This window comes from Manacus candei, unplaced genomic scaffold (genome assembly GCF_025592945.1).
Source record: "Manacus candei isolate 608988 ecotype Guabito, Panama unplaced genomic scaffold, ASM2559294v1 h1tg000060l, whole genome shotgun sequence".
Lineage (NCBI taxonomy): Eukaryota > Metazoa > Chordata > Aves > Passeriformes > Pipridae > Manacus > Manacus candei.
In genome coordinates, this window is record NW_026138108.1 from 10,002,188 (window position 1) to 10,019,325 (window position 17,138).

The following is a 17,138-nucleotide window of genomic DNA, read 5'->3' on the forward strand; positions in this document are numbered from 1 at the left end:
TTCCTAAAAAAACCAAACTGCTTGACATTAAGTTTTCCATTTCAAAATGCTGCATCCACATGTAGCTTTTTAGAGAGCATCAATTTGTTGACTTAAATTCCTTCTCTGGTGGACATTTGTCAGTGACTTAAAACTGTGACACACATCAATGCAGCTGTTACTTTTGAGCCACGGAATCTTTCAGGTTACAAAGGGCCTCAGGACATCATTTCATCCAACCTACTGCTCTAAGCAGAGTCTAGACTGAATCCAGATGAAGTTGTCCTGGGCTCTGTCCAGCTGCTCCTGAAAGCTTACAGGGATGGAAGTTCCATAGGTTGCCTGTTTCACTCCTTAATTATCCTCATAATAAAACACATTTTCCCTGTGTGTATGGTCAGAAACTTCCCTCTCCCCTGTTTCAGTTTATGACCCCATTGTTTTCTGCCACACACCTCCTCTTTCTTTTTGGCAGGTTGGTATTAGATCTCCTCCATATCTTTTCCAGGATTTACTCATGGGCCATCGCTGTCAAGTTTTACCATCCAACTGACGTTGTGAGCAGGGTTTCTACTGTATTTGTAGGTGGGATGTTTCCCCCTTAATTGTTTTCACTGCCATGTTGCAATCAGACTTTTATTAATGATGTGTACAGACTAGGAATTGCATGTCTGATCACGAAAATCTCTGCTTATTTGAACAACATAGCAGAACTCCTTTTGTACAGGACAGTGTAACAGAAGTTATAAAATGTGTTATAAAATTAGTTAACGAGTAAAAAGAATCAACACTCTACTCACCTGTATTTGAGGGGAAACATCAAAGACTCCAGAGCCCTACAGGCATCACTGAGCCTCTGAAAACTTGCTGAGTGAAAGAGAACCTTATTTTCTGTAAGCACGGCACAGAACAAGCTGAGTACATTTTGGATTCCTTAAAAAAAAATAAAATAATAAGAAAGAACTGTAGCAACATGCCAAAAGAATCAAAATGACATTAAAAGGAATTTTCAAAAAGCCTATGATAACTGCATAAATTGTCAAGTACCAAGTTTTTCTACCTTTTATTTAACTAGCGCAGCTTCCTTCTGTTTTTCAGGTTGCTAAAATACTATCTGAATGTATTTCTACATCTCAAATATATTGTATTACATCTCCCTTTCAATACCACTTTCAAGGATTTCCACTTCTCAGCACAAATCCCAGCAATGCTCAATAATGACTTCAGACAGTATTATGTGTATCTTCTGCATAGCCTTCTCTGTATCCAGTATTCAATTCTGGTCACTGATCCAGGCTTAACTTCTAAACCTTTCTGTATCTCCAAGCAGGGAAAAAATAATAAAATCATACTGCTGAGCACAAAAGAAAATGACAAAGACTTCCTAGTAAATACATTCATACTTTATCCACAAAGAGCATTCAAGAAGTCACAAGGTTATAAAAGGGCAGTAGGAGAATACGTGTCACTAAGAAGGTCTGACTGTTTAAACAAGCCCCACTAGATTTAGGGTAAGACTCATGAATCAGACGATGGGGAGCTTTGGAGGATTTTTTAAGACAGTATAATTTACCTAGGAGACAAAGCTGTGTGCTTTCAGGGAAAACCAAAAATATATTTCCTTTAAAACAAAGTCCCATCCTGAGAAGCAGACATGTCTGAGATGTGAGATATGCTGAAATTTATGAAATTTCCTGAAATATGCTGGAATGTATGATGTTTCCCTGAGGACATGGCTTGTGTTATCAGTAAGACAGCCTCTATTACCTTCACAAAACTATTGCTTACTTACAATAACCTTCCCAATAAGAAGTGTGACTATGTAGAGCCACTCTGCTCATATGACAATTAACACTTAGTTTGGTTTACATAATTTTTAGGACATGTTTGGATAAATATTTTTTCTTTTATGATACATGCAAATTTTCTTCTCTGGAGTGAAGCTTAGTTCATAAACATAAAGGGACAAAGATTCAGAGAGGGCTGTTGAACAAAAAAGACATAATTCTTAGGATGAACATCGACCAGCAACATAATCCTGTGTTGAAAGCTTGTGCTTTCAAACTCCATTCTCCAGGATTCCTGCAGACACTCGCACAACCAAAGGCAGAGGCTTGAGAGGACTCGAGGACAGAAGGCTTTGTTATGAGGTTGAGTGAGTTACTGTTGCAAACGACTGCTGTTGTTTTCAGTGGCATAATTAATATTGTGCTAGTAGAAAACAAACTGCTTTGTAATACACAATGTGAGGAGGGTGTTAAAGAAAAAAATTCCAACAAGTTTCCTCAAGTGAATGAAATAGCACTCAGCAGTGAATGGCTAGAAGCTAATTGGACATAGTGTCCTTCCTTGTGTGCATGTACTTATTTAAATACAAAGTTAGAATCTCCTGCCTGTTTAAAAACGTCTCTCTAAGAGTCTAAAAACTCAAACAGCCCCTTTTATGCAAAACTGCCCTTGTTCCTTTCCCAGAACATTTTAAAGACTGTTTTGGAGTATACTTTTTGTTTTAAACTAAGTTTTTGTTTTCAAGCTAAGTGGGTTTTTTACACCATTTCATTCCACATCGAATATCTTCTTAAGATATTTAGGAATACATATTTTTTAAACATCTGACAATTTCTTCCTAAATCAGATATAAAAATTCTCAAAAAACCCTCTATAAACCTATAATGTTTTGGCAGCTATTACTGAGGAAAATAATACCAAAAATAATCACAAATATTCACAACATTTTGTATAATGAAATGCTCTTAAAAAGCCCGTCTGGTGATAAAAATAGCTATAACTAAAAATTCTTGAAAGAGATGGTTTTCCATTCTGCACATCCTAAAACTCAAATCTAGGCTGAGAGGTAAAAGTTCTAAAATATTTTCTGGATGTTACTGGTTTTGAACTCTTCTTTGCAAAGCATTAAAGAGCATTCCTGTACTGAGGATATTCAATTGAAATCAAGCTGTGTAAAAAAATAGCATTTTTAGCTATATTATTTTGCTGTGAATTATAAGGATTCAAGAGTCAATTCTAATACCTTTACAAGCCCTATAACTTATCCAGTATCAGCATTTTTCACTTGAAATCTCTTGTGAATATAGGCCTCCTCATCAGATACCAAAACAATACACAATTCTCAAGAGTACACAATAACTGAGCGCTTTTGCAAAAATTTTACTAACAAAAAACATGAATGAAGTGTAAATCAGGATTTTGCTTATGTATAAGGAGGACACCTGCAAGTACTTCATAGTATTTGAACATGGTGGCTGTAGATCATACTGCCTCCTAGGGACTACTAAAATGATACACTATTGTATGGATAACACAGGGAATCTTCATGCTCATATGTAATGTTAAACCATATGTCTGTCCAATTTTTATCTTTACCATTGTGAGAGATGGATTTTTTGAATGTCTTCAGTTTACAGAAAATTGCGGACGTCTCGTCAATGGAGCACAAAGTTCATTTAAATTACTGAGCAGTGATGATACAGTCTGTGAGGTTTTCATAGTTTCACTGGGGAAATTAGTCTGGTTTTGCTGCATGTTAGTGGCTACAGATAAAGATTCAGTTTGTACTCTACAAAGGCATTTCTCAGTGCAGCTTAATCAGCACCAACATAATTTGATATTTAAGATGACTACTCTTAGCAGCTATTTCCCACAGATAAGCTTTGATGCCACATAGCAGAAGATGTACTGCAAATGTTTTTACCACTCTCTGCAAGTTGGTCTCCCAGATATTCACTGCATTTTAACTGGTCATGGAAGATGAATTTGAAATGTTTACTGTGATATGAATGCACCTGATGTAGTCCCAGCTTTGCTGAATTAGACAAAAGCGTTGCTTTATTTGCAGCACTTACGGAAAAGACCAAAATTGAGGGCACCTAAACACATCTCTAATAAATCTGCAGAGGAAGTTCACTGGCCAACTGCTCATGTGGCAGAAGGGAAAGAAGCATTGTCTCTCCAGTCTGGCAAACCCTGTCACACGTCCAAGTTAGCGGGTCCATTCCAGGTTTCAAGCTGAACCTGGAATTTTCAATTTCCATTTAAGGTTTTTCTACACTCTCTTGACCCTTTCCTGCATTCTGAATGTATTAAAAGCAGAAAGTAACCTCACAAAAAATGGCTTTATCTTGGCAGAAACAGGAAAAAAAGACAATAGGAATCTTGTGTGCATCCATTGGAAACAAAAGTGTTTTCATTTTAACAAGGTACCTACAATACAAATGAATATACCACAGTGAGAGTACTTAACTTGGTCTGTGTAATCAGTTCATCTAAAAATGCCTAAATAACAAGAAATAACATTACTATATAAAAAACAACACCAAACCAATAACCAGGGTCATTTCTTTTGGTATCTTTCCCAAAAGCCAGTTTAAAGTGAGAACATCTCTGGCTCTTACCCTTTTCTTTCCCGAACGCCTAAGAAATACTAAACTCATATTTAAGGAGAGGTTCTGAAATCTTGGTGGGCTTTGTTTTAGGGCTTTTATCTGCGTAATAGGAATGCTAGTCCATTGAAAAGCTAATCACCAACATTGACCAACTTCTTGAAAACAGGTTATTCAGTCTGAAAACACATTTGGACAGTGAAACCCAGGCCAATCACTTCCACTGACTGAGAAGCTTGTACAGTGCAGACAGTCTCTTTGGTACCACTGTTTTCATTCTCTCCCCTTTTCTTTCTTTCTTCTTCATCTTTTTTTTTTAATGCTCTGTATACAATACAGAAGAATATAAAATAAATACAATAAAGTGTACAATATAGACACCTAATCTGGAATTTTCTTAGTTTCAAGATGATAGTCACTAACTCAATACAAAATTATTGCTCCACACATACTTTGAAATACTTTTTTTCAGGAATATCAGCATTATGACTGGGAAGGAAACTTTTACCTGATAGAATCCAACAAATTATACATAGTATGACTTTTGATTACTTTCCTTTTCTAAACCACTTAAACAACTGATTAAATTATTTGACCAAGCCACCAAGGTGTTGTTTCAAGCCCTGCAAGTTGTTTACTGAAAACAAACCATTCCAAATAACAGCCTGAGCCCAGTTTCCTCATGCTACAAGACACAATCGTGCCTGTCTGTAACCTTGAACCCTACACTGCTCTGCAGGCTCCGCACTACATCCGATGCTCATTTGTCAGGGCATAAATAGACAACATGAAAAACAACAAACAAGTTGATTTTTACAGATTGCTCTTTTGCAGTCTACAGACAGACATCCTGTAAAATATTATACATACGCTGGAAAATTTTGAATGGAGGCTTCCTGACCTTCACTGTTTTCAAGTATTTAAAGAATCTGTAATTTGTACTAAATTATCTGACATCCTACATCAACAAATGTATCATTCTGCCTGCTTCCTGTTGTTCTAGAATTTAAGCATTTATTTAAGCATGATTAAAAAAAACCCCCAAACACAAACTGTACTTGACAAACTATTAACTGCTCTCTATATTGTGTGAAATCAAAATACTATCACTTCAGACTTTTGTAAAGAGTTATAAACGTGGATTTGGAAACTGAACTAGTGGAACACATTATTATGCCAATATGCCATTCTTGAATTACTGGACACAAGAAAAAGCTTAATAGACAAAATAATCCATAACTTAGCCAGACTAATCCAGGAAACGGGTCAACAAAGCCTGAAAAGCCTTTCTGAAAGGCCACTGGAGACTGCATAGTACAAGTTCTGTGCCAGGCAGTGTCAAGCTCTAAAGATAGCTAGGAAAAAAGTAGAGAAAAACAAAACTCTTTTCATTTTTATTTTTAGATGTGGCTGCATAGCACTGCTAATGAACAAAATACAAGCTTAATTAATAATAAGAGGCAACAATTGTACTCAATACTCTTATAGGTAATTCTTGCCAAATGGCATTTGTTTGTCCACCCATAAATTACACGGTATCTCCAGTCAGCTACATAGAGTTAAACCCAAAAGACTGCTATGTCACTCAGTTCAGGATCAATTCATACTTAGAAAAGTATGCAGGTCAGTTATTGGAGCAGGACTGCACACTACACCATTAAATCATAGCCAAGCTTGCTCACAAATGGAGAGCAATGTAGCTGTGCCAGCAGAGAGCTTTGTGAGGGTTAATTTATCCTGCTTTCTGGCTGGGCACCAGAGAACATGAGTCAGACAAGTACCCCAAGAGATTAAATTATGTGGTCGCTGTCAGAGTCAGGAGGAAGGAAGTCTCTACACCACAGACCCTTCAGCTGAGACTCCCTCAAAGAATTAAACATTTCATGAATAACACATTCAAACTGATTTCTGAGCCCATAGAAGCAAACAGGGGTGTGACACTCAGTGCTGAAACCAACCTCCATTTCCAGAGAAACACTTTTGATTTTGGAACTGACATGAAGGCAATTCAGAATCTGAACCACGAATGCTCCACGTAAGGAAGGTTGGAAAGAAGGTTTCTCTACAAACCAGCCTTTGGGGGGTGGTGGGAAGAGGTAAGGAAAAGGAGGACCAGACAGAAAGATGCTGGTATAAATGCCATAAACTCCAACCTATCATTGAACAGAATATCAAAGAAAATGCAAAACTAGGGATATATATGTCTTCAGCTGATGAATAAATATTCCAACAGCTATCACTCCCCCCAAGTTCAACAGTATCCACTGTGTTCTGCCTACACTGTGTCAAGCAGATGATCATCATGAAAACCCTAAATTACACAGGCGCAAGGAAGCAGGGATTAAGCACAGTGTATGATCTACTTAGGAGGACACTCAGTGATGCCTGTCATTTGCATGTTGATATGACTTCATTATTGCTAATTTAATTAAATCCCTCTGCAGACCTACTTAAAGAAGCTGCAAAAGCCCTTTGGATTTCTTGAGCCTTCAAATACAACTCTGCCAATACACTCAGGGAACACGATTACCAACTTTTTCAGAGACAACGATAAAACTAAGGACAATTACTAATAGAAGATTTAGGTAATAAGATTTTCATCCCTGAAAATAAGAAGTGCAGTAACATTTCTTATGCACATTTTAAAGCTACACATATTCAAAGGTAGACTGATTATCTCAAGTTAACTATGACTGCACTAAGTGGATTTTCTCAACAAATTAGAAAAGACAAAGGAAGGTAAAACAGACATATAATTGTTTCATATACAGAAAGTATTCACATGGCAGGGAGGCAAATGCCAAATTTACATGAAAGCAGTAAGCTGAATTACACAAACATAACCTGCATCACCAGTTAAAGCCTTGTTACTGACTGTATGTCTGGCCCATGTCTGTCTGACAGGTTAGGTTTGACAGGTGCTACAAAAAATAGATTTAGTTACTTTATTTTCAATGTTGGGTTTGTATTTTTTCTTTTTTTTTTTTTTTTACTGAACACACATCAAAACCACACTCCAGAAAAGAATAAATGCCTAAAGAATGTCAAAGTAGGTTTGTACAAAAAATATGCTGTTAAGGGGAAGATAATCTTCTCTTATGCAAAGAGGGTGGCAAGCAATACTTCTCAATATTGAATTGTTAACTATGAGGTTAAACCAGAAGTTTTTGTTCTCTTTCTCTGTCTGTATATGTATGCAGGTGTTAACATTTCGGTAACAGCCTACTCTGTTGAAATATGATTTTTGATTTCACATCTCATCTTCTCCTTAGTTATTTAGTTATCTAGTAAGGTAATTAAAATGGGACACTATATGTTTTGGATGTTTATCCCATAAATATCTACTATTGAAGCCCTGAGAAAAATACTAAGTAAACAGAAATCCTGTACAAAACTAATATCAGCATACAGAATTTCTGTGTAACCCTCACAGGCCCACACAAACCAAAACTCAATTAAATAATTCTGCAAAAGAATTTTGAGTGGACTGGGATAATGGATACACACCAGTGACTTGAAATGCTGCCCAATTTCCCTGAGTAGAGGTGGAAGAGTGCTACGTATTTCCATATTTCATATTTCCTTCTTTTATTCTTTAGAACTGCCCTTTCAAGAAACATGAATTTATTGTTTGTACCAAATATTTTGTGAAACCTTTTCTACCACATACATCAACAGATATGTTGGGGAAAAAAAGGAAACATGTTATAAAAAAATATTTATAGCGGTTTGATTAGCCAAAATTATCTATCTTTATTCTAAAATTGTAATTTGTTAAATTATTTGCAACTCCTGATGTATTTAAGTAATCAAAAATAGATAGAGCAATTTTCCAGCTCTCCAAATTGATTCATATATGGTAAACTGTCTGAAAGTTAAGGAGGATTTCTGTTCAGCCATCAACAGACATTTTAAAGTTCAGAAGTTTAAACTTCAAAAGAAGCATTAAAAGCTTTTGAACACCCCACGTTGCTTTTAAAACTTCATGTCAGAAATCAGGAAAAACATCACAACAAAGAAATATTAACTTCTCTGACCACAGATTCAAAGCTGTGGTAGGATGAATAAGAAAGCAAAGTCATAGCCATGACTTTTTAGAGACTACTGGAAACGATTCTGCACAAAAGCTAATTGGCAAAGTATGCATGGTGATGTGTGCTGGCACATCAGAGAGCCTGATCTGGACACCCTAATCTTTATTTACTCATAGGCACCATGTGAAAAATCAGAATTTCTGAAAATACAAAAGCATATGTTATATGTATGGAATCAGTATATTTAGCTTTCACCAACCCATGAAGTGTATGAAACACTTAGTGACTTTTTACTTTGATGAATATTTTTTTCATCTTCACAGCTACATAAAACAGTCTCAAGTGATCTGCAATGACTAATTTCAGTTTAATATTTATGTACATGAAATATTTATGTACATAAAATTTCAAAAGCAAGTATTTCACCCATAGGTAAGAATAAGGAAGAACAGATAGGCAAAATAGAGAATTAAACCCACAAAATTATGGGTAGCTGCAATATGAAAAAGAATTGTATAACACATGGGAAAGACTGCCATGTGTTATGGATTGTAAGATATTCTTAGTAGAAATTCTGCAAATTAAATCCTGATGGAGCAAATGGATACTCATAATTTGACTGGATTCATTCAAAGCAGAAAAATGTCCTTTAACAAAACAACGTCCGGCAAGGGTAATACCATTAGGATCCTTAGAAAGACAATATCTAAGAATGAGGAGAGTGTTGTCATTCTTGAACTGTACACAGGAAAAATGGTCAAGGATACACAAGGAACTACAAACATACCTGTTTCCTGCCAAAGGACTACAAAGTCTTTCTCAAGGAACTCATAGCCACCGAAGCATTACATTAACGGAACCAAATAAATGCAAAGACAACGAGAACGGACGTGGTTGATCAGGATATTCTGTTAGAGCTGTCTTCAGCCACTGCTGGCTGATATTCATGGAGGATAAAAGGACAAATATTCCATTGAGGAAACTGTGAAACACTATAAACATCAAAAAATTTTTAAATCACTTTATTTTCTTCAAAGATCACGCTCGGATTCTCTGCAAAACGTTCAGCAATCTTTAAAAATTCTTTCTTTCTGAAATTGTCTCAGATTCTCCTGACCCCCTGAGATAGTGATACTTCAGCTCAAACTAAAGAGTAATGCTTTAAACATGATTTTACAAGAACAAATATATAGAAGTAAATGCCTACAGAACTGTTTTTCTCTTCTTCTCACCACAAGCATTAATACTAAAGTTTTGAAAATTATAGTTTTGCAAGCTCTTATGATTTAACAGCTACTAAGTTTGCTTTAGAATAGTGAGAAGTTATACCAGCACTCATACCAGCAAAAGTAGTAAGAAAAGCAATCTGTTCCCAGTAGGATCTTTTTCAGTATTTTCTATAAGCAGAGGTAAGCTTCTTTGGCTTTTTGAAATTTGCTTGTTTATTTATTAGACATTTGCTTTTTGGAGTTTACATTTTGCTCATCTCTGGAAAACAGTAATTTGTTTACACTCTTCTGAGAGGTGTTTTCTGAAGTCCTGCTGCAAATAGAAAATTACTCTCTTCTCAAATATCTCAAAACAAATTTTCACTTAATAGTTGAAATAAATTTCACCAAACTGTTAAAGAGCAAACAGCAGTCTATAATTTTATTATTTTTCCACTTATTTGAAATGTTTCCTTTAAAAAACCAGTTCATTAACTATAGCACTTTATCAAATACACAGCTTCAAGTTTATTCACTTGTCAGATAACTTTTCTTTCTCAGATTTATAATTTGCTTAAAATAAACTACTGCACATTTTGTCTCATTAAAAGAATATTACAAGTTCGGACTGGATAAAAAGTAAGCGAGCATCTTATGTCACATGCCTTGTTTTTCTGCAAAACAGTCAATGTTGCAAAAAATATCGGACACTGCCTTGAACTCTTTTCAGGATCCTGCCTACTGACAGCTGCCACCACAGCACCAGCACTACAGGGGTCACTCACAGCTCTCCATGTACCCACACATGACAAGCAAACAAAAAACTGAGCAGCACCTCCTGAAGGGATAGTTTTGACATTACCTGACTGGAATCTGCTCTAATGGCTGTCACTGAAAGAGATGATCTTATCCCACCCACACACCACTGCTGCTTTCCTTACACCTGCAGCAAAGCTCACAAGAGTGAGTGAGTTCAGACTGGAAGAGGGATGGATCTGTTCCTGCTGCAACACTTGGTTATTAGAATGATTTAACCGCAGCATCAAACCACAACCTGAGACTGCTGACAGAAAACAGATGTGATTCTCCCTCCTTCCACCCTCCAAATACTTTCTGTTAACTTGGTGAGATAAAATAGCTCAGCACGGCTGAGTCAAGCACCACTTTGGCACAGGAGATGGGGCAGCACTGTGCAATTGGAATTGGACATTCCAAACAGGACCATCTGCCTGACAGTTCATGCTGCTGGGGAAATGAAGCCTCAGTGACTGTCTACAAAGTGCCACGACTGGGAAATGCAGACCATTCCCTGTATAAAATTCAGTATGACAATATACCTTTATTTCCTACAGCATCTAAAAGAATACTTTCCCTTTGTTCTGCTGTTGCAGCAGTAAGGGCCCATTAGCAGTAAATGCCACATCAAATCCCTTGGTAATCTATTTGTTCTTTGACAGACTACACAAATCTACTTGGAAAGGACTACACAAATCTACTTGGAAAGCTCAAATGGCAAATTCTCTTTTGCTGGGTTATAGAGCTAATTGCAGCTCGCTGCCCAGTGGGATTTTAACTGAAACTACAACATAAGCCAGCAGTATCCACTCATGGAGCACATGATGCCAGGTTCCATAGTCTGGAGACTATACAAATTTATTAAGGTCAAAGACTGATTAGAAGTTTATATACTTCAATAAAACAGTCTTAATTTAATTACACATGCTTCTAAGATCCCAAAAAAGTCATATATGTTCCCATCACATGATACATGAAGTTTCATGGAAAGAGAAGAAATTCAGTGAGTTGGGTAACAAGTTTGAAAACAACCTTAATAGAGGTAAAAAACTTCTGGCTTGTACAGCTGAAATCTCATAACAAACATAAAGATGTGGAAAGGGCACCACATCAATGCTTAGTGCATCTGCCAGTTAAAGGTATTACTGTACTGAAAATGCTGCCTTTGGTCACTTCATATGCTCTGCAGATTAAATTTCTCATTGCTTCACTGCCCTACATAATGAAATATTAGAACATAAACCACTCTTGCTCTGTGTCAAAGACATCAGGATTTTCTTAGTCAACAAGTATAAGCCAGCTTACGTGCTGACTGTGCAGTGACCCTTCCATAATATCTCCCAGCCATATAAATACACATATATATTTATCAGGAATATCTTTTCCCATTTATACAGTAATTTGGTGTTGTCATCTGTTGGCATAAAGTACACTACGAGAGACTGAACATTGTATCTCCCCTAAACCAGAATTAAAATAAAGAGAAACTATTATATGACAGAAAACATTCCTCAAAGTGTCAACAAATGCAGCCAAAAGCAAAAATTCTGGTTATTTTAATATATATTGGATTTAGAAATGTGGGACTGAAGGGTCTATAAACAGTGAAAGAGTCCAGCCTTTTGCCATCACGAATGCATCAGACAACCCCAAATTGATCAAGCTTCATCTTAAATGCAGTGATAGTGCTTTCCATTACTAATCAAAACAGAAGGTGTTTCAGAATTTTTCTTGCCCTACATTTAGAAACCATCTTTTAACTTCCAACCTTAATTGATTCATGACCTTTTTTTATGAGCCTGTTCTTGGTGTTCCCTTTTTTCTGTAACTTATGAATTCTCTCTGAACAATACTGATGTAAAAAGCAGCACATGGTAATGCATATAGTCTATGATACAGAGCAAAATAGAGAGATAAAATACAGCAAAAAAATCTAACACTGTTCAAAATGCAGCCTCTAAAAGCCAATATCATCAATAATATGACCAATATTTTAAATATTTCTTTCAGGCTCTAAGTTATTTGGGATTTAGGTTTTCTAAAGGAAGCTACATTTTTTAAGTAGGAGAACTACTTTAATTTAATTCAGAATAAAAACGTAAAGCATAGCATGTCCTACGAGTATAGTGAATTTAAAAATTAGCTACCACAAAAATAAGCTAATTTTAGGAACACTATAATTCAGGGTTTTTGCCTTTTGATTTAATAGGTATTTTCTAACAATAATGGGAAAATTTTATTTTCATGTTGTTATATAATCTTATAAAATTTATATGAAATGTATTTGAAAACACTATACAAAGAGTCATTGGTTGTTTTTCCATTAACTAAAAAAGGACAACTCTTACCATAAAAATTTTAACCACAAAAGTAGTAAGTTCTGGCTTCCTATTGGTTTTTGAACATGGTTCAGTATAAGATCCACCTATCTTAGGAACTATTTGAGGTGTATCTGAACAAGAATTGGCTGAGCTATATATTCAAAGTGGACTGCTAAAGATGAAGTCATGTGCCAAAATTTTACGTTTACAAACAACTAAAAAGTTAATTAAATTAAAAGTGTCTCCTACTTTTGCCCACAGCCTGAAGAAATACTCAAACTCCCAATATGCTTTAGTTGTTCCACAATCTGTGTCTACAAGACCAACCTGATTTGTCTCTAAAGTGGGCCTTCTTGCAGTATGGAACTGGACCTTTTGACTTTCAGAGATCTGTTTCAGTCCAGTTTATTTAAAGTTCTATACAAGCTCCTTCATCATGGTAAGAACCAAGGAACTCAGGCACATAATCACTGTGAAGGAGCAACTGCCACATCATTCAAGACAACTAGCTTTGTTTTCCCAAAGTGCAAATCACTGCAGATAATCTTGCATAGATCACAACTACCAGCTGCTACTGCTGCAAGTTCACACCTAAATGCCCGGCCTTGTTGTGTATGGGTAACAGGAGAAAAGTCTTGGTTTCATCATTCTTAATAAAAAAAAAAAGGTAAAGTTTATTTTAAGTTATTAACAATAATACAATCAGAAGTAATTAGAAGCTGAACAAACATTATGATCTGTCACTTACTAATGCTTTTTTATGACTAATTATCCCAATGTTCTAGTTTATTGGAAAAATAAACTAGAAGAAAGTGTCATTCCTCTATCATGCCACTAGCCAACACGTATCCTTTGACTTACAGTCAAGCCAGCACTGCATCTGTTGCACTGTACTGTCCTCTGAAACTGAAGAATTACTGAAGTAGTTCCATTCACAGCAGTGAAAGTGAAATACTTTTAATACAATTGGGTTCTTTCTCAAACAACTCTGCATAGTCCAGAATGCAGTTCCTCTACTTGACATTCTAAAAAGCTAAAAGATCCAACAACAGTGAAAGTTAAAGACTATCAGTGAAGGAGCACCAGGGTAGTTTATGCTAGCTCAGCAGTAAGAAAGTCATATTCCAGGGTCACTGAAAACAGAGATTGAAACAAAGCACAAGCACAAAACTGCACAATTGCGTTGTGCTCCTGGGGAAGTCAAAACACCTGTGTCCTGCTTGCTGCTGACTATCAGAAATGCAAACTAGTGTTCAGATACGAGTATTTTAGAAAACCTCCACCCTTCTTTATCATAAAAGAATAAGGTAAGAACTTATGATGGAAGGCACTTGGAGCAGTGTCTTATGATCTCACATGAGAGTGCTCTTTTCCCAAGCATTCAGGTTCTCTTGTTCTTAGGCTACATATGACATTCAACTAAACACTTCACTCTCTCCCCTATACATGATGCAGTTTAACTATAACAACCTTGCAAACCTGTCACCTTTGACAGCACTGCTAATATTGCTCTCTTTTGGTATATCTGTGTCTAATAATTTGCGACAGCAAGTACAGATTACAAGATCTTCCTCTTCTTTACCAAAGCAAAATACCTCACACTTGAACTTCCCTTCTGTCTAATGATTTTGAGGTCTGACTCAGTACAGTGATTCTTTGTAGTTAGGACTGAAACGAAAGATTACAGATCATCTCCACCAGATCACTTCTCTGCATTCTCCACAGGTCAGCAGTTACTGAACTGTGGTATGTTTAGCATCTTGGTACATAAACAATTGTACTCCAGGAGCTCAGATCTTAATATCTGAGGCAGGGTGTTGGGAAAAAGTAAAAAGTCAGAAAGGTTGTTAACAGATGAAGCCAGCTTTATTGCAGAATCCTGAAATTCTGACCAGAGTGCCTGTTTTAAGACTAAGAAAATCTTAAAATCTTGATTTCTTCCTCAGGATCAAACAACAGCAGGAAGAAGTGGTGCAGAACTATATCTCTTGTAGGATTCGCAAAGCTTGATTTTTACCATCAAAGGGATCAAAACTTACTGTGAAGAACTAATACCAAAATGTCAACTCAAGACTTTTAGAACATAAGCAGAGAAAACTGAAGAACCACCAGCTGCCAGGGATCAGCACTGGCATACTGCTCCATAACAGAAAGCAAAGCAGGTGCCAAGTAAGGAACAAGGTGGGAAGGGGCAGTGCCCTCACCAAAAAGTGGTGGAGTCCCACGGTACCCAGAGAAGATGAGTTGGGTAGGTCTGTTGACAGCAGCAAGGTTCAGCCAAAAGTTGAGATAGCCAGACAAAGCCACAGTGATGAGGAAGGTCTGAGGGCAAGCCAGGAAGTCAAGTTGGAATGGCAAGGTGAGGACCAGGTCCAGCGAAGGCAGCCAGGTCAGTCACGGTGGTCACCAGGCAGGTCCACGGTGACGAAGAAGAGCTGAGACCAAGCCAGGATGTCCAGTCCATGGGTGAGGATCCGGGTGTGTTGCCTGGCGCAAGTATTGCTGCAACCTGGCTTGAGCAAGGACCAAGGGCATGGCCTGAGCTAAAGTACAGCCCCCTGCATTTCCCATCCCTCATGCAGCTCTTTCCTCAAGAGCCTGAGCCAAGGTCCCACAGTTGTGCCACATCAGGGCTGACCTTGAGCACAGGCAGCTCATCACGGCAAGGAGGGGCTTGGGGGGCTGGCCAGGTGCTCAGGGCCCTGACATGAGCTTTCAAAGGAAATACTTGTAAGAACCAAGGACAGAGCCCGCTAAACTATCAGCCTATTTCATGTCTTCTGAGAGCAGAACATATGCTGAATGATATTGGCACAACTACAGAACCATTTTTAAAAGTGTAGGTTTCAGCTAGTTAACCAAAACTATGAAGTCTATCAGTTTAAAATCCCTCTACACAAACAAATATCTACTTCCAGACAGAGCTGGAGCAGTGTACTTTTAATAAAAAAATAATTAAAATAATGCTGCTGTAATTAAGACCTTTCCCCCAAACAAATTTTTGAACACAAAGCAATTTTAGTAAATTTATTATATGAAAAAAAAAACCCAACCAAAACCCCCCATCAATTCTTCATTAGTTTCTAACAAATCTGAGAAATGAGAATTTCTTTTACTTCTGTACACTTTGATACACAATCCCAAAAAATTACAAACGGGTATGATAGTTAATATATGATCCTATCCTTACGTTTTGACTGGATTTATCACCACAGAGCAGTAACGGGTTTTGGCTCCATCACTCTTTAAACCAATAAAAATCATCACTGTCAGTGTCACCCCATGGAAATATGTGGAAAACGATTCACTTCTATAAGCTTGTTCTATTTGTTTTGCTTGTTGATTAATTATTTAATTTTAAGCAGCTCTCTATGGTGTCAGAGAAGTATCTGCTCTGATGCAAAAGGAAAGGCAAGAATATGCAAGCAGGGAGAAAGATAACACTCCAAACTTCTCAAGTCTCAAGTCATAGTGCTGAAATTTGGAATTGAATAGTCACATTAAACTACCACTACACTAATAGTGGAGTGGAGCATTTTAAAGTGTTTGTATTGAAGTACTTCCCTTCTTAGCAACTCTGCCATCATCAAAAACATTTGCCCTAGTATTTATATTTTGTGCAACTTTATTAATCTTTAGAAGTTTAATCAATCAATCACTTTTGATATCTGGAATTACATATATTTAATGACAGAGCAGTCTTCAACTATATTATATTATTTTTGAAGTACTTGTTTTTAGAGGCTTCATATACACACACAATTTCTAGTTACAAATATTTAAAGATACACAAAAAGGTTGAAGGATAACGATGTTTAGCACTTTAAGTTACATCATAGTTTGGACAAAGTAAAGACAAGTTTGCCAAGCAATCTGGCTCAACCTGGCATTACCATTCATCTTCATGCAATTCCATCTATTGAATCTCTGTTCTGCACAGCCCTGGATTCCAAAAGACCCTTACCTTGTGTCTTTGAATCCAGAAGATTCAAAGTAGAATTTACTTCAAAGTTTCATTTTTGCCACTCCAAATATTACTTTATTTTTAACATAAAGTCAGAGTTCTATTGAAAATACTTGAGTGGTGAATTTAAGATATGAGGAGGAAGACAAGCACAGACAAACTGAACAGAACAGAGGAAATAAGGGGATAGGAAAACAGTCCTGATATGAGACTAAACAAGGAAAAGAAGGAAAACCCTTTTGTCTTTGATTAAGCGTTTGGAAAGGAGAGAGAAACATTAATTCTTCTGGAAAATAAATTTTCATATTTGTTCTGCTCAGTTTAGCAGTGTGAATTATGCTACTAGTCCTTGAAACGTGCAAAACTTAAAAGTGCTGGTTAAACCTCAGGTTTGCTCTGCTGCTTAGGTCCCTGATATAATTTTTGTCTTGGGTTCT

The 17,138-nt window shown here is 36.7% G+C and overlaps 1 protein-coding gene across 5 annotated transcripts in view; it reads right to left on the bottom strand.

Annotated features, from left to right (window-relative positions):
* Positions 1-17,138, bottom strand: part of SBF2 (SET binding factor 2) — a 257,500-nt gene that overhangs the window by 111,294 nt on the left and 129,068 nt on the right. For all 5 annotated transcript variants that reach the window (XM_051803854.1, XM_051803853.1, XM_051803856.1 and 2 more), the window contains exon 7: positions 780-912. In XM_051803854.1, coding sequence (XP_051659814.1) covers positions 780-912 — 133 coding nt within the window. The remainder of the gene's footprint in view (positions 1-779; positions 913-17,138) is intronic.